Below are 18,837 nucleotides of genomic sequence, written 5' to 3' on the forward strand. Positions count from 1 at the left end.
GTAAAAATAAAATGATGTCCCTGTAGAATAAAATGAGATGCAATAGAAAATTCCACAAATCACTAATACCCGATGAAACAAATTAGAGAGGAAACAAGAAGATTGAAATATACAACTGAATGGTCTCCATTTCATCTAGGTCGTGGGTGGTCATTTTCTTCTTCTTCTTCTTCTTCTTCTTCTCCTTCTTCATCTTCTTCTTCTCCTCCTCCTTCCTTCTCTTTCATGGCCTCGGTCATACGGGTGGGCATTTAGTGAATCGCGAACCGGAAGTACTTCGAAACTTCCAACTCCGAGAGATGGGGCTGTGATTTACAGTGCCGATCTCTTTGTATCACTCCTATACCGTACAAATAAAAGCAATTGAAGGAGTCAGAAGCAAAGCGGTATAAGAGCACTTTAGTTAGTTTTGAGAAAATGTGATTGAAAATGTTTAAGCTTTCGTAAATTCCGTGAAATTTTAATTTCACTGATTAACTTTATAACTTCTTTACTGTGTTAACATTAGGAAATTACCTGGCTGACTTGTTTTGAAGTGACATTTTTCACTGTCCGAAGCTTAGTGAAGGTCCCGTGCTATCTTCTGGTTTCCTGTTATGGTGGGTGTATTCATGATTGTGTCGAAAAGGGCATGTGTTTGAAATTGAGTTGAGTGTTCAGGATGTGCTGGGGTGTGTTTTTGTATGTTTGTAAATTTCGTATTGTTCTGGAGTGTCAAGTTTTTGGTCTTTTGGCTGGATGTGTAGTATTTTCATGTCAGTGTCTATGTTGCTGTAGTTGTGGTTGGAGTTTGTGATGTGTTCTGCGTAGATTGACTTGTTATGTAGTTTGATTATGACTGTGATGTGTTCCTTGTAACATGTTTGAAATGATCTTCCAGTCTGTCCAATGTAGAAGTCGTTGCATGATAATTTGTATACGCCTGTTAAGCTATATTTACTTGTATGTCTTGTCTGTGTGTTAAAATGTTTTTTTAGTGTGTTCTATATGCAATGTTGTAGTTTAGTTTCTTGAAAGATACTTTTAATTTTAATATGTGACCTGTTTACAAGATGTATCTCTTTGTCACTATGAAACTTGATTACTATGATTTTATATGACCGATCAGCCGGCTGCTGGCCTCACGTCCACATGCAGAAGCAGAGGTGGACGATCATCCAACCAGAATGGAGGTATGGTGTGGTTTGCACGATGAGCTTTCCAGCCGTTATAGCTGGCTTTCTTAACCGGATTTCGCTACCTAGCGTAGCTCCCAAAGTGCATCATGATGCTGGATGGGCACCGGTCCCATACACTGTCCGAAATTTCATGAGAAAATTTCTTCCCCCATGAGGACTCGAACCAGCGCGCATTCCGTAACGCGAGTCCTAGGCAGGATGCCTTAGACCACGACGCCACGGTGCGGGACATCACTAAATTTACGAAAGCTTCAACATTTTCAATTACATTTTCTCAAAAGTAACTGAATTGCTCTTATACCGCTTTGCTTCTGACTCCTTCAATTGCTTTTATTTGTACGGCACAGAAGGAGTGATACGAAGAGACCGGCACTGTAAATCACAGCCCCATCTCTCGGCGTTGGAGGAAACTTTCGAAACACTTCCGGTTCGCGAACCATCCATGACCTAGGTAAAGGCACACGATAGGAACTATAGGAACGAGCTTTGCTAATCAGCTAGCAAAGGAAGCAGCAACGAGATCGACATCTCATACACCAAAATCCCAAAAAGTTCTGTAGAAAATGAATGAGACGCCTCGACCAAGGATAAACTGACTAGACCTTTCTTCACTAGTGTAAAGAATAGATTACGTAAAAACCACATGTGTACAAACTTATCTTCCATCACAACAGGTCATGGAAAACTAAGATCATATTTTCAGAGATTTAAGATCATGAACGATCCGATATGTCTTCGCAAACTAAGTCCACAAACTGTTGATCACCTGCTCTCGGAATGCGAACTATTCATTGAAGAAAGGTTAATTTTTAGAAATAGTGTGAAAAATGCCGGTAGTCATTGACCTATCAACAATTCTGATTTAGTAAATAAATATATGAAGCCATTTCAAAAGTTCATTAAAAGTATAAAGTGTGACACTTTGTAAGTAGTGAATTCAAGCAAAATAGAATATGCTGTCAATTATATACCAAGGTCATAAAGAATGATCACTTAAAAAAAATCGCCTTAGTCATCGTGTCTTTACTGAAGATGGAGGTTTCTTCTCCACTGCACGGTCCTTTCATGGGAAGATATGGAGTAACAGTTTCCTGTTGTTTTCTCGATTATTTATAAGGATTATTGTTGTTTATGGTTAAATTATGGAATTATGACATGAAAACATTGTTCAGAACAAATCTTTGGTTGTTCACCACAAATTCTGTATAGATAATCGATGGAATTATGGCAAGAAAAGCGTTTCCCAGAACAATTCTGTTGTTCACTACAAATTATGGATGGATAAACCTTACCCAGAACAAACTTGTAGTTGTTCACTACAAATTCTGAATTGATAAATGATGCAATTATGAAAAGGAAAACGTTGCCCAGACCAAACATGTGACTTACCACCAAAAATTCTATTTAGACTGAAGATAATTTAGACTTGAGTCTCCGTAGTAGAAAACTGTGTGGCTGCCGGTGCGAGAACTACAATAAAATAAAATCTTTGTCTAGTTGCTTACGTTATAGATGAAGCAAACTGCAGGGGAATTTCATTCGTGAATTGCAGCAGTTTCTTTCTTCCGTTTTACTTCGGGCACAGCAGAAAACTCATTCCACACGCAAAGCACGTGCGGTTGACTCCAAGAAGCAAATGTGCCCGACACTGTCACCCACAAATTCTATTGGAGTATCCGGGATTTAAACCCAAGTCTCCAGCGTAGAAACCCAATCGGTTATCGATGTCAGTGCAACAGAAAAGATTTTGTTAAGTTTTTAAAATTGTATTAGAAAGCTGTAGGATAACTTTCTTCCGTGGATTATAGCAGTTTATATCTTCCGCTTTGCGCCGGGCATAGTATACTGCCCATTCCACACGCGAAGCATGCGTGGTTGCCTTCGAAACGGAACTGAGTACTTCCGAGTTCCTCACTAAGCACCGAAATATTTCTCCCTCTACAAACTCTCACTCTCCTGCGTCTCTCTTGCGGGAATGCGGGAAGAGAAAGTTCACATTGACTTATTATAAACTTTCATTACAAAATAATTAAATACAATATAGATGTCAGGGGAAAACGGGACATACAACTGAGCCAAATCTACGGATTCCTATGGTTCTTGCCCTGCAGAAATACCTCCATAAAACCCAAAGTAATTATATAACTTATCCAAGATTTAAAAGGGGCAGTCCACACATGTGGAGTAATGGTTAGCGCGTCTGACCGCGAAACCAGTTGGCCCGGGTTCGATTCCCGGTTGGGGAAAGTTACCTGGTTGAGGTTTTTTCCGGAGTTTTCCCTCAACCCAATATGAGGGAATGCTAGGTAACTTTCGGTGCTGGACCCCAGATTCATTTCACCGGCATTATCATTTCATCTCATTCAGACGCTAAATAACCTAAGTTGTTGATAAAGCGTCGTAAAATAACCTACTAAAATAAAAATAAAATAAAAGGGGCAATTTTTTATTTAAAATAAAAGTCTAAAACAAGCAGATAAGTTCAAATTTAGGATGCTTATTCATTTATTTATTTCTAATGACAGGTATTAACTATTGGCCTTTTATCTGTAACTCAATAAATAAATAGTAACAGAATATGATAAACAAAACTTCAGAATGTCATTTTGTTTCTGGCTGCCCAATAATGACTACATCCCGAAAGTGCAGATAGTGCAGGAAGTGTAGTAAATGATGCCGGTTAATTGTAATATTGTAAAATTTTGACTTGTTCCACATCTTAAAGCTTCATTGCTCATGTAAGGTCTATGGAATATAATGAATGAATGAATGAATGAATGAATGACTTTTTAAAGTCCGCCAAAAAATTTGGTGTAGGTTTACTTGATAACTGCATAAATGTAAACTCCGCTAAAAGTTTTTGGGTATGATAATTCCTGTATGCACATTGTGCAAAATGTTCTATTTCATTTTCATGTCGTGTTAGTTCTATTGTAGTTGCTAACTACACCGTCTGGAAAGCTACATTTTGTTCAATACCTGCTGTTGCTCGCTGCCACGCCACCGTTTTTGGCATGTGAAATAAGTAATAGGAACCTTAAGTGCGAGTGTCTTACACTGTTGTAGTAGTCTATGGGCGATAAAGCTGACAATAAAATTGTGATTCTCAGAGGTACCGTTGTCAGCTGCAGTGGCAACAGAAACTCACTGACTGGACAGTGTACTCAAGGACACGCCGCAGAAAAGTTAACGTAGAAAAAGTTAAGTGTGAATACCTTACTTTTGCCGCAGTCTGGGCAGCAAGACTAATGACTGTGGTTGGCAGATTGCTGACGTGACGTGTATAGGAGGTGGTACCATTTTCAGCTACATTATCAACAGATGCTCGTAGACTGTGCATTGTATTCAAGGACACGCGCCAGAAACGTTGGCGTCAGTTATAAGCATAGTGCCTGTTTGTGTGCACCATCACAATAGGCCTCAGTATCGCCGACGTGCAAAGGGTCGTCCCAACCCGCCTCTAGCCAACATTACTCAACCTAACCTAATCTAACCTGTGTGCACCATGGAACTGCAGAGTTGAACTTCAGAAATAAGAACTATTTTATTAGTGCTGGACATTTATAGAAAGAAGTTCAGCGAAAATATTTTCATAAATATAAACACCATTATGAGAAGTCAAAAACACACAGAGTAGAATGGGGTAAGAATGCACGTCGTGTAAGATTGCGCACTGTATTTTTATGGTGCTTTTCAGTCACAGTTGGTACCATTGCTCTAATGTCATGTCGTCAAAGATGGAAGCTAGCAATGTCTGGGAGTGAAGACATCTTTGAAGTTATTTGTATTGAAAGACGTAAGTGGGAAGAATTTTAAAGTTTTCGTTATTTATTATGCTTATAAGTTTTTGTACAATTTCTTCAGTGTAAGTATGGATAATGTTGCGCCGTTTATTCATAAAGGGAGCTGCTTTAATGCTGAGTCCATCTGTGTATTCGTTTACCTGGCATAATGTAATGGCTCCACAGCATCGCGTGCTTTCTTTCGGGATGCACCAAGGGAGTAAGACTGCGCACACGCTCAGTCTTGCCCCATAAAGGTGGTTTGGTTGCAGCTAATGTGCGGCTTCAGCATTTCCAAGGGAATGTACACGGTTGTGCTTTTGTTGATGCACGACAGTCACACAACACACATGCAATAGAAATCACATCCACATGTTGTCCCTACAGCCACACAGTAGCCACAACGATCAGCCACAGACACATATTTTTTTGGATCTCTGAAGTCATTTTATTCATTTGAGTGTGATAAGTAGATGTTTAATCACCCAGGTCAACCAATTACAATTTATCAAGTGACTTCTATTTTTACCGAAGCCAGCTACATCTGGAAATCCCATGATAGATGTGTCAGCAGAAACTCCAAGTGACCAAGAGTTCAAAAGTGGAGGAACGATGCTGGAACATCTAATAACAATGCACAGCAACAATCCGATACCATAGGTTTCGGCTGAAACTCCATATGATTAGGATACAGCAAGTGAAGTTATTGACACTAGGTCATATGGGTACATTCCCGTTAAACAGTTATCACCACTTCAAAAAGCACAGAACAAAAGCAAGTCCGACGGAAAGGCAAGAAACCGGAGGTGATAACTGGATCTCCATTCAAAGCCAAGTTGAATAAGAAGAGGAAGTGCAGGGGAAACCAAGTCGGAACATTCGTATTGAAGAAAATACAGAAAGCTTGTTGAACTGAGAAGTATATCGATACCCCAGATGAGGACTGGATTCAGTGTGCCACATGTGAAGAATGGTTGCACGAAAACTGTACCTCATATCAAAAAGGAACTTGAATTTGTGATTTCTGTTAGCTGTTTGTGATGTCCTAATGAGTATGTATGATTGTTTGCAATGAAGATGTTGTAACGTTGCGCATTCTTACCAGAACGTGAGCGCAGTCTTACCCCACGCAGTAGGTAAAACTGAGCATTTGGATCAGCATCATTTTTATTTTTTATGCTCAAATACTCTTTACTGGGTTATCTGAAAATTTCTGTATCTTTGCAATGGATAGTGCACTATATCTTAATTTTTGAAGATGTTTGTGTACATTTATGGCTCCGTAAAAATATTGAACACAAAATGCGCATTCTTGCCCCATCTTACTCTACAATGAGAATCAATGTAATAGTGACTTATACTCTTCTTCACAATCAGTTTACAAAACTACGTGTAAAATCGGCGAAAAACTGTCTACATTTTAATTCTTGCTTATTTTTATGAGTTCGATTACTCCTTTCTGGTAATAATGCAGATAATTTGAGATTTTGTCTGACGGGGAAAATGTAATGATTCAATTCGAGGCATTGATGAAATCTTTTGAAAAGAGAGATCGCTATACAACATCATTACGCCAGATATAAACGGCATATTATATTCATTTCTGCAATTCTTTCCATGATATTAAAGTAGCTCATTCATAGACGACGGCATTTTAATCTCCGTACCGGTACCTACTATCAAGCACTACATCTCACTTGACGATATGTACCAGAGGAAGAAGAATAATTGTTTGTATACTACAGGTGGATTGGACGACGAAAGTGCTACCGCCACTGATCTGACCTATCGCGCTTGGTCTCTCAAATCATCTGATCTGACTCCGTGCGATTACTTTCTTTGGGAGTACGTGAAGGACGTCATTCATGTGCTATCTCAGCCAGAAAACCTTAAAATATTAAGTTAAAAGATCATTGCTGCAATTGTTTCCATAAATAGAGATATATGAGTAATGGAGTAATTATTTTTAGTAGGTTATTTTACGACGCCTTATCAACATCTTAGGTTATTTAGCGTCTGAATGAGATGAAGGTGATAATGCCAGTGAAATGAGTCCGGGGTCCAGCACTGATAGTTACCTAGCATTTGCTCATATTGGGTTGAGGGAAAACCCCGGAAAAACCTCAACCAGGTAAATTGTTCCAACCGGGAATCGAACCCGGGCCACCTGGTTTCGTGGCCAGATGCGCTAGCCGTTACTCCACAGGCGTGCAACCGTAGGAGCTCAGAGTACAAACATAATGTTGAGGAACTCCTGAGAAGCTACCAGGCTCTTGGTGCATATATGGATGCCAGTGGCGTGTGGTGATAAATAATCCTGGTGGTGCACAAATATTTATTATGATTATGATTATCGTATTATTATTATTATTATTATTATAGGTACTAACGACGACATAACTACTAATATATGTTATATAGATATAGATAGCAAAGTAAAGTGTTCAATTTCTATTGCAGCATACCGTAAATAATATTGTTTTCGCTATATTGCGTTTTATAACACAGTTCACACGTTCACAAGATACGTGTGTCGTCTCATCAGCCTTAACTACTAAAAGTCAGCAGCTTTCTTTATTTCTTTGAAATCTCATCATGGCATACATCAAAATGGCTTGAAGGACTTCGTTCTGTATAGTGTTTGATGTGCTCTTAAACACTGTTCCTCTTTCCAAATGTTCCTTAAGAGTGCGTCTAATTCAGAACTAAAATTGATCAGGCCAAGAAAAATACTAGCGTTTAAAGATGAGTTTCCCTCTTCGTGACCTCTTAAAGCAACAAAACCGCACGCACATATCTGTTCTTGGTAACTTGATCATTGTGAAGTGCAACAAACCAATTGTGTCTGTATGTTTGTTTGACCCAACACTGCTAATTTAACATTATTGTTGAGTGTGCAGCTGAAGAATCGTGTTTTTATTTCTTTCATTCATGTGCTTCAAATCAATCATACCTACAGAACGATAATCAAAATTATTTAGTTACTACGCACAGTCCTACATTCAAACAGAAGAATAAATACAATTCATAACACGTAGCCTACTTGTTTTTGTCAATGAATGTTCGCCGCCGAACAATAGGCAAGGAAAACAAAATACAGCGTCTTTTATATTGCAGCCACATATTGTATTTTTCGTAAGTCCGAATGTTGAATTTTCTTGTCACTTCTCTATTACTATTCTTCGTCACTTATAATTTTAATTCCTGTGTACGTCTACCCATCTTCTTTATTTTTATCTTTTCGTGTAAAGTTCTTACAGAAAATTACATATCTAAAAGATTTTGCACACTATTCATTGCAATATTTATGATAGAACGGGCCAAACAGCGACTGCAGAACACATCTGAAAGTGCTCCTAACCCCTCTTACGCACATTGTACTGGCTCCCTAACATGCTCCAAAGCCTGCCAGTGAAACTCTACTACTGCGCATGCTCGAATGGAACAGTGTGCCGCAAGTGTCGAGTGGTAAACCTAAGTCCCAGGCGTCAACAAGACCAGTACATGTGCAGCGTTATTTTTACATAGTACCGTATTATAATAAAGAATTATGTCGCTCACATAGTCTACTGCAGCTCATTGATATACAGTAAATTTAAAAACATGTGTTATTTGAAGAGGTGGTGCACTGCTCCTGTGCTCCTTAAGAGAAATCGCCACTGATGGATGCACTTCCTCAGTTCGCATTTAGATTACTTTCCAGAAAACTGTAGGGAATACAGAGAGGAGCAAGGCGAGCGCTTTCTTAGACACATTCGAGTGAAGAAATAGAGGTACCAGAATCGTTGGGACGTGAACATACTTGCAGACTATTGCTAGGAGGTTACCTCAAGAGGGATGTTCCAGATGCAAAACACGCACAAATGTCCTTGAAAAGGTCCTTCCTTCCACAATAATGGTGTTCATGTTTCATTCTATATACATATTTTACTATTTACACAAATCTAAGTCAGACTTGAAACCATAATTAGTATAGTAATAACTATAAGATACAATTTATCTCTGAAATACCAATATTTTTAAAAAATGCGATAGCAAGAAAATCTGACCTGACTGAGCAAAATGAGTTACATTTCTGAATTCAGCATGCACTAAATATAAAAGAACAGCTGTGAAAATGTTGACCTCAAAAATGACGCAGACCACTGATGAAATGATTTGATTATCGGATTGACGTACGTCGAGTGAGACAGAGTTTTCACATTTAGGTGTTCATTAAAGCTTCAGATTATTGCTAACAATCGATGCATACCATGCTATTATATCTTTAATGGTTATCTGCTTTATAATAAGCAATAACATTTTTCATCCTTTTGATCCTTTTATTAATATTGATAATAATAATTAATTGTGTCACAGCTCCTGGAAGAAAAGAATGATAAAACTACTCGTGTTTACTGTATTTGCAGCAAAAGGATATGGCCACTCTATGATGAAGCGAGTATACCGCCGGATGGGGTTATCCTCACTGAGAAAGAACAGTGAGGTGGGCCCCTTGGTGCCGGCGGGGGGCTGTTGGGGGTGCGGGGCCATGCTGTGGCCGGGGGCGGGCGAGCAGTCACGACCAGACCGCTGCTGTGCTGCCGCCTCCTGCGCTGCTGCCAACCTGTAAAAATAAAAACAAGAGCGAATGTAAAAAAAGAAAAATTACCTTGTTCCTATATAATAAAAATAATTTTGTTCTGAGAAAATATGAATCTTGATTTAAAGTTTGCCCGTTTAAGATGTAGTAATCTTATACGAATGCCAAAGTCAAATACCTCAACAAAAAACTCTATAATAACTATTACTAATGTAGTGATATATTAACATTTCTTCATTGCAATGGCGATGTGAGAAATGATGAATCGAAAAGATTGTGATATTTATGGAACTGATAATATTAAGACATTCATTTAATTTATATAACGTAGTTTGAGTTTTGAGGAATAGGTATTCTCTTTTCCGTGAGAGAAAATCTGGCATTTAACATAATTCCATAAATATTATTTCATTCTTCTTGAGCTCTTTGTAACACTTATTATTAAAATATAAAACTTTAAAAATATAAAAACTTTTAAAAAGTGTTGAACTTCTATTAAAAAGCTAATATCCTTAGATAACAGGACGGCACCATTTCAACGTTGCTATTGCACCTTTGTCAGCGGTTGGTGAACTACTGCATTAGATCGTCTTATCTTTTGCTTTGGTGTATCCTGTTGTCTGTAATGGGGTATGATGTTTTGACAGTGGTGGAGATATTTGTGCGTTACGTAGTATTAGGCTTATGTCGAATAATGTAAGATATTTATTGAATTATATGGATATTGAGTATTATGGGTAGGCTGCAGGGTCATATTAACTTAAATGGCAATGAACGAGCTGATCAACGTGCCAAAACAGCAGCAATCACCAACTTAGAATATAACTACAAGAAATGTCCATTTTTAAATCAAGAAGGTTAGCAACATCAAAACTACGGAAATGTGGAATGAACAATGGATCAACAGCACAACTGGTGCTTTAACCAAGCGGCTCTATTTTAATACAGTTCAAAATGACTCAAGTACAGATGTTTATCAACCAACTAAGCCTATGTTCTTGCCCATTTCCTCTCAGGAAATTCGGCAGCTAACTTTACAGTTTTAAAATCAAAGCCACTAGTGGAAGTCTATGCATGTGTGGAGAAAGTGTTTCATCAGTAGAACATCTTGTTTGACTGCCCGGATTTTATTTTTAAAACATTTCGTTTGACTGCACATCTTCACAGTTGCAACAAGGACTACACAACTTCGCTCAATGACATTTTCATTCAAAAGTGCTGTGCAAAAGAGTCTGTTGCGTTCATTAACTCAATATTCATAAAACTTCAAACCCTGTACTAAATTCAATATTATATTTAATATTTTCTATTCATACATTAAGGATATCTATGGTCCGTCCCAGGGATCTGTGGAGTAGAAAGACGAAACAAAACCTCTGCGCAACTGGTATGTGGGAGGGTTAGGACCAATGACTGCTCTTGGAGGCGGTATTGCTTGAACGAAGCGAGTAATCACTTGCAGGAGGGCATAATTTATATCTGAACTCTACCTTCTATCACGAGCATCTTACCCCTTAGCGGACTCGAGCTGGTGCTACCCGCAATACACTACGGCACAAATAGACTCCGCCCCCATATGCGCGACGTTACTCTACAGATGCGTGGGACGGAACATATGTTACATAATCTGGTATTTAGTTAAATAACGATATAGTTAAGTATGAATGTGTAATTTATGTATAGCAAATATGTTGTCAGAATACAGTAGTTAATAGTATAACGTACATAGTTATCTTTATGATGTTTCTAATAATAACCCTAACATACTTTGTACAATAGGGTTTCCCTTAATAAATGGATATTCAATATATTGCGAATATGTTATTGAATGTATGTAGGCCTATGTTATATTTTATATTGCACTAATATATATTTTATTTTAATGTACCGAAGTACATATGATATTTCCATGCAGATATTCTGCGTCATCATACGATGAAAGAGTAGTGGAACGGAGAAAAATTCTCTCCGGCGCCGGGATTTGAACCCGGGTTTTCAGCTCTACGTGCTGATGCTTTATCCACTAAGTCACACCGGATACCCACCCCGGCGTCGGACAGAATCGTCTCAGATTAAGTTCCAACTCTTTGGTTCCCTCTAGTGGCCGCCCTCTGCACTACGTCATAGATGTCTATGAACGTAGGACCGAAGTCCACACATGTGCTGAGGTGCACTCGGTATGAGTGACTAGTTGGCCGGGATCCGACGGAATAAGCGCCGTCTTAAATCACGAAGTGATTTACACATATCATATACATATTATTTTAATGTACCGAAGTACATATATTTCCATGCAGATATTCTGCGTCAACATACGATGAAAGAGTAATGGAACGGAGAAAAATTCTCTCCGGCGCCGGGATTTGAATCCGGGTTTTCAGCTCTACGTGCTAATGCTTTATCCACTAAGTCACACCGGATACCCACCCCGGCGTCGGACAGAATCGTCTCAGATTAATTTCCAACTCTTGGATTCCCTCTAGTGGCCGCCCTCTGCACTACGTCATAGATATCTATGAACGTAGGACTGAAGTCCACACATATGCTGAGGTGCATTCGTTATGAGTGACTAGTTGGCCGGGATCCGACGGAATAAGCGCCGTCTTAAATCACGAAGTGATTTACGCATGTCATATATATTTTATTTTAATGTACCGAAGTACATATGATATTTCCATGCAGATATTCTGCGTCATCATACGATGAAAGAGTAATGGAACGGAGAAAAATTCCGGTGTGGCTTAGTGGATAAAGCATCAGCACGTAGAGCTGAAAACCCGGGTTCAAATCCCGGCGCCGGAGAGAATTTTTCTCCGTTCCATTATTCTTTCATCGTTGCACTAATATGTTCAGTTGTGAACATTTTGGTGTGTAGTAGTATTTCTATATCCGTTTCTATATCAACTTATGGTTGCTATTGGTAGTGTGTTCTGTGTAACTTGATGTATTGTATGGTTAGGTTATTACTTCAATTTAGGAAAAACTGAAAGATCATTCCATATAAATATATTAAAACTCAGACTATCTTATTTAGCCTACAAAACTTGGAAATAAAATATAACCCGGTTAATTTATTATGTTTTTGGTTGGACAGTAAACTTACTTGTCAACACCATACGCAGTTTCTATTTATTAAGCTATCCAAAGTCTTACATTTACTAAGAAGATTGAAAAAGCTGATACCGTCTAGTGCATAAGTGTCCAAACGCCTATAGAACCAGGAGATATTGCACATCAAGCATGCTCTGCTAAGATCAATAACTTTCCATATAAAATAGGAAAGACGACTTTAAAGAATATGCACTGCGGGTTGTTTACGCCAGGGCGGGCTTCCGGTGGATGATCAGCGAACTAGCGTTTTTCGTATTCATAAACCAGTGTTAGCGATATGATATGAATCCTATACAAGTAATCAGTCGATAGCCGGGGCTAGTTTAGCACGCTCGTAGCGCGGGCTAGCGAAATGTCTCTGAATAGCACCCCTATGGTCTAGTGCTTTACTAAACTCATGCTTTTTTCATACCCAGTTGAACTGTAGTGTACTTCTATGGGTTGCTAAATATATTTTTATATTTCAAAAGAAGGCATTGCGTATCATTAACACTAGTAGGACGGCATAAGTCTCCTACCTAAAAGAACGGCTTATTTTTAGAAGTGTTATGAATTACGATTATATTATACATTATTGCCAAAAATGATATTTTTTTTTTATTCTGACGTCAGACAATAGTCAAAACTTAATCCCAAATTGTTGTTTTTTTTTCAGCCATACATTGAAGAAACCTGCACCTGTACTTCGTAGGGTACAATTTTTTTTAATCACAAGTAACACTTTCTCTAAAATTATGACATTATTGGTCTATATAATTCTTTATAAGACGTCAGAGCAAATTTATCACTTCTCAATTTCTGACTTCTCTGTGGTCATACGTCAAACCTGCAATACTTAATTATTATTTGTAACATTCTGTCTTTTGACATTGGAAGTCCAAATACAGGTGCACAACACACCTTAGATGATTAGTGACCAACTCGTTATTAACTTATAAGATACGTCGTGTCGATCAGACATCACATCCTTGTCCTAATCTTACACCATGCTGATCACATACAAAGTTCCTCTGCTAAAAGTATTCAAAGTTGACAAACATCCGAGTTTTGTTCACATAATTAAATAATTTTTGCGTTGGTAATATACTTCTCGGCATTTTATTATTATTATTATTATTATTATTATTATTATTATTATTATTATTATTACTTTAGCTCTTAACTGTAATAAAATAACCGAAGTAAAGTATCACGCCAGTTTTTCAGCTTATAATCTATTCTTTGGATTTGTTCGTTGACGAGAGCTTGTTCTTATCCTGGAGTTTGAAGGAGTCAAGGCTTATCGTAATGAAGTATCAGAGCTGTGTATTTATTTAATTCATAATAATGCCCGTATACGTAGGTCAATTCAAACATGGAAATTTTAACTTCTATCACTGTCTAGACGTATCCTACCGCAACAAAAGAGCTCTCATCCCTCTCGCGGGAACGTTAGTGCTCTCACGGTGCTATTTGTGCATGCGTGTTATAATTTATCAACCTTTGTAACATAAGCTATAAATATTACATGTATAAAATTAGGAGAATAATTTGTAAATACAGTATTATATATTATATACAGATAAATGTAAATAAACAACATATTCTGTCCTTACAGTGACCATTATCTCAAGACATGTTTACAAGTTCAAACTGAAATATTAAACAAGTCTATTCGTTGCCACAGATACGTCATACCGAGCAATTAGTTGGGTGGCCTACCTAGTTATTACAGGCGAGCAAATCCATCTACGACTTACAGTATGACTAGAATAACAGAGTAGCTATTGTGAAAATATTGTGACAGCGACGTGAGATTCGAACTCACGACCAGCGTCCCGCAAGAGAGAAGATCGCGCGGAGCACTTTGGGATGGCGCGCGGCGGAGAGGGGAAAGGGCCAACGCGGCGAGAGAGTGGAGAGAGAGTGCGCGCGCATCTGGTGCTGGTAGAGAGGAGAGGGCTCTGGATTTTTCTGGAGTGCCATCTCTAGAGACGCGTGGAACTTTCGAGGCTACGTCGCTGTGGTTATAAATTAAGGACGCGAAGGAACGACAGCAGTTTTCAGTTGATTAGTCAGCCAGTCAGTGAGAAAGCCAGAGCAAGCAAGCCAGTCTTGTGTACCGGAGTTCGACTCGAGTGTGCGTCCGCATCTGCGTCAGCATCCGAAGGCCTGAGTTCCAGTGCAGTGGACCGCAGTTGGAGGGACCTGAGTTCGAGTGCAGTGGACCGCAGTTGGAGGGACCTGAGTTCGAGTACAGTGAACTGTCTCTGGAGGTCTGTGGTTCGAGATATTGTGAACTCGAGTGACTGAGCTAGAAGAACTGTGAACTGAGAACTGATAGTTCTGATTTGTAAATAGTGCTTTGTAAATATTAGTTAAGATTAACAGTTCATTGTTGTTCGTACTAGTCCATGTAAATTGTCATTGTCGTCGGTGGAGTGCTATAACGAATACTGTGTTGAGTGAAAATCCAATTGTTGACGAGAGCGTTTAAGGCGAATTGTAGAAAGGAATTATTGTTGGAAGAATAAAATCCTATTGTTGAGTTGGAAATAAATTTACAATATGTTATCAATAAATTACAAAGTAAAGTAACGCATTTATATTCCTTCCGATATATTATCTTCATTAGTGGTATTTCTAGTAATTAACGAATAAGTTATATTCTTGATATCATTAGAACAGAATTGAGACGTCAGCCTCGCAAATTCACATCAAGTTTTTACAATAAGCTCCTTCTTGCTCTGCATACATTGTGAATCTCCCCATTGACTCTTCTCGTTCCCACAGCACATCTAAGGTGTTATAGTTGCAATTGTCGCACAAATTGTGTGTACCAGGTCATCTCTGTCAGCAGGCAACTCGTGATAAACACGATCTCGCAAGTGATCCCATAGAAAATGTCCTTGGGAATTAAATCCGGCTATCTCTTTGTAAAAGGGCTATGTAGTCCTATTCATCTTCCAGGATAATGTCTATTCAACAACACATAGCACGAGTCATTAATGCAGCGTGAGAGGGATGGCCGTCTTAATGAAACAGCGTATCTCGGAGAACGGCCAGTGGCATATCCTCTAATAGATTATTCGAGAAATGCAGAGTAGCTTGCATTCCGGCAATGTGATTGGCATAGTGGTGTGCATTGTGGTTGGTGCTGCCATCACTTCCAAATACACATTCATCGTCCATAAAATTCTTCTTATGAAGCCAACATTGCCAATATCTTCTAATTCAACCAAACATGTTCGTCTGTAATAACGTGGATAGGCTACCCAATTAACTTCTCTGCAAGTATCTGAGACAACCTGTATCAATTCAAATATCTGCGAACAATATTTAAGTCAAACAAGGACATGAAAGGGGAAATCAACATTATGATTCAAAACGCAAATAAAATCTATCATGTCCTTTCGAATATTTAAAAAAAACAGAATCACTTCCTGGGAATCTAAGATGCACATTTAAAAATATCTGCACGGAGGAGTAGACCGGGGCTGTTAAATTTAGCTGCATGCCATTCGGTATCTCGTGAAACTTACCAGCGCGTAAAGGGAGAGAAGTGGACTGGGAAGCTTCCCTCCCTCGCTACACTTCCATTTGCAGGTATCTAGCTCGCTTACCCCCACCATACGGTTCTTACTATGAGCTACGGCGTGCACAAGCATTTGGTTTCACGAGATAACGAATGAGCTTTACCTCCCGATTTTGGAAAAGACGCTGACGGTGTTCAACACAGTGCAAAATTTTTTTGGGTTTTACACCGTGTCATAGATGCGAAAATATATTTTTAATAGTTGTTTAATTTTTCGGAACTACGTATCGGTTCCATCATCAGGGAGTACAGGAAAAGGGGAACCTTTCTTTTAGATCTGTTACCAAAAGAATCATAGATAAAAGTTCTTTCCAGAGTCACGACATTATATATCAAATAATTGAAGGTAAAAGAGCTGTACCTGATATCAGTCAAAGACGAATTAGAATCTGTTGTTGGTTCTTTTGAGAGCCAAAAATGTATGCGAACCTAAGGCAATAATGTACATCAACCAGCGTTATGTAGTCTTGTTAGGAGCCAGAGAAAATTCGAGAATGTAGGAAGATAAGAGTTACATTATTGTCTGAACAAATTCCACAATAATCACTAATGTATATCTTGTTAGGCTGAGGGAATTATTATCTGAGTCCGTAAAAAAAGGGACTAGCAATCAATGACATGCTGCAAGAGCGCGAAATCTCTCATCTCTTACGATTCTCATCAAATTTTCGTATTTTATACTTTTACATGCTCTATCTTGCATTGTTTCATTCTGAGGTAGACATTATGTTTTCAAAATTAATTTGATATTTTCTTTTATTTGAATGTTGAGATTCCGTATGAGAGCTTCGTTTCGTTGATTGAAATTTACGCGGTTTATTTTGTTCACTGAGTTCCTGAAAGACAGTTTTTATTTATTATGATCCACAGTATAAAGTCTTTCAAAAGTCGCTTCAAATTTTAAACCGTTATAAATATTATATACTTGAGCTAAAAGAAATAGCAGTGTATTGGAAAACAATGAGATTTGGTTTTCACAAAAGACTGGAAACACGTCCATGATTCTCTTGTTCAACAAACACAATTCTTTCTGCGACACGATAAACAAAATTTTTTAGATAATGTCTTGGAATAATCCAATTTCTTGCCAGATAGCATCTTTCAGTCGCTAAAGGATTGTTAGGACGTGTGCTACGAAAACTCCTTCCTCAAGGTAATCCCACAACAAAAAGTCGGCCGGATTGAGATCTGGAGATCAGAGACCATATTGTTTGAAAGTGCCCACAGATAACATCATCATCATTATCATCATATCATCATCCTTTAGCTCTTCGGCCCTTCGAGTCTGTCCTCAGCTTCCTTGATGACAAATGGCCTTTCTCCTCGGCCGAAAGCCTTATTCCTCCATCTCTTCGCTCCCAGTTGACTGGATTAATCTTGCAAAGGATAGGGATCGATGGAGGGCTTATGTGAGGGCGGCAATGAACCTGCGGGTTCCTTAAAAGCCATTTGTAAGTAAAAGGTTATTTTATTTCAGTGTAAACAATCATTGTTGTTTCTGGTAATGAAATTTATATTAGGGGAGACTGTTGTACCTTTAGCATAGTGTACCTTTGAACATTTTTTGTTTTTTATTTTCTGCTACTACCTAGAGGACTCAAACTGAAGTAGATTGTAGAGAAAGTCGCTAAGTAGCTCTGGTCGTAGTTTCAGTTTGATTTATTGCGAAGTGTGAGTTCCGTGGACAAAATAATTTTTTTTAGTACCTAAAGTAAACATTTCGTTCATTGATGTATGTTTTCTAACACAAAACCAGATTGCATTTGTTAATATCTTTCAAGTACGGTGTGTTCCCTATCATCTGGTGAGTAATAACATATTTTAATTTCCATGATTTATTTGACACTCTTAGTTTTCCGAGCCATATTTGTTTAAACGTGCACCCTCTTGTACCTTTGAACACAAAACATCTTGTACCATGGAACATGTTCCAAATTACACGATACTATCGGTTTTTGTTTTTCTTTTAATTTAAGATCATGTCACGAAGTAAGTCTGGAATTAAGAGGCCCCCAATTGATCCGGATGCCTTGAAGAAAGCTGTTGAAGCAGTTATTGCTTCTCCAGGAAATAAAATCTCAATCAGAGAAGCCTGCTCTGGTTTATGTTTGCAGATACATTTTACATATGATTGTCAGTTTTTACAGCTATATCCCCACCTATATTCCATGTGTTCCAACTTACAAGAGGGTATGTTCCAAGGTACATGATCCTGTTGTACCTTTGAACACATTACATATCTCTTCATTTTATTTTTTCCATCCTTAATAGATCTGTAAAACAGTAAAATACATACTGGAAGTTGTAAAGGAATCTTCAATAATTATTTCAAGCATTTTTTCATTTAAAAAATTTAATTTCCCAAAATTAAAAAAAAATAAAATGTGAAAAGTGTTTAAAGGTACAACATTCTCCCCTACTGTAATTTGACCAATATAAGAGTTTAATTTGCGTTAAGTTAATCCCGGAAAAGCCTAACAGAAGATATGAAAATGTATATGAAGTTTTTGTTAAATGGTTAGTCTATATAGGAAAAGTTTGGAAATAAATATTGGCTTATTTTGTATTAATCCACTGAAGTCTCACCTTAACAACCACGGATCGTATTGT

At 38.1% G+C, this 18,837-nt stretch overlaps 1 protein-coding gene across 27 annotated transcripts in view; it reads right to left on the reverse strand.

Moving 5' to 3' along the window:
• cac (calcium voltage-gated channel subunit cacophony) overlaps positions 1–18,837 on the reverse strand; it is a 1,051,854-nt gene that overhangs the window by 571,429 nt on the left and 461,588 nt on the right. For all 27 annotated transcript variants that reach the window (XM_069834011.1, XM_069834005.1, XM_069834017.1 and 24 more), the window contains exon 2: positions 9,381–9,566. In XM_069834011.1, coding sequence (XP_069690112.1) covers positions 9,381–9,493 — 113 coding nt within the window. In that variant the 5' untranslated portion in view covers positions 9,494–9,566. The remainder of the gene's footprint in view (positions 1–9,380; positions 9,567–18,837) is intronic.

The sequence above is a fragment of the Periplaneta americana genome, chromosome 8 (assembly GCF_040183065.1).
Source record: "Periplaneta americana isolate PAMFEO1 chromosome 8, P.americana_PAMFEO1_priV1, whole genome shotgun sequence".
In the NCBI taxonomy this organism is placed as follows: Eukaryota; Metazoa; Arthropoda; class Insecta; order Blattodea; family Blattidae; genus Periplaneta; species Periplaneta americana.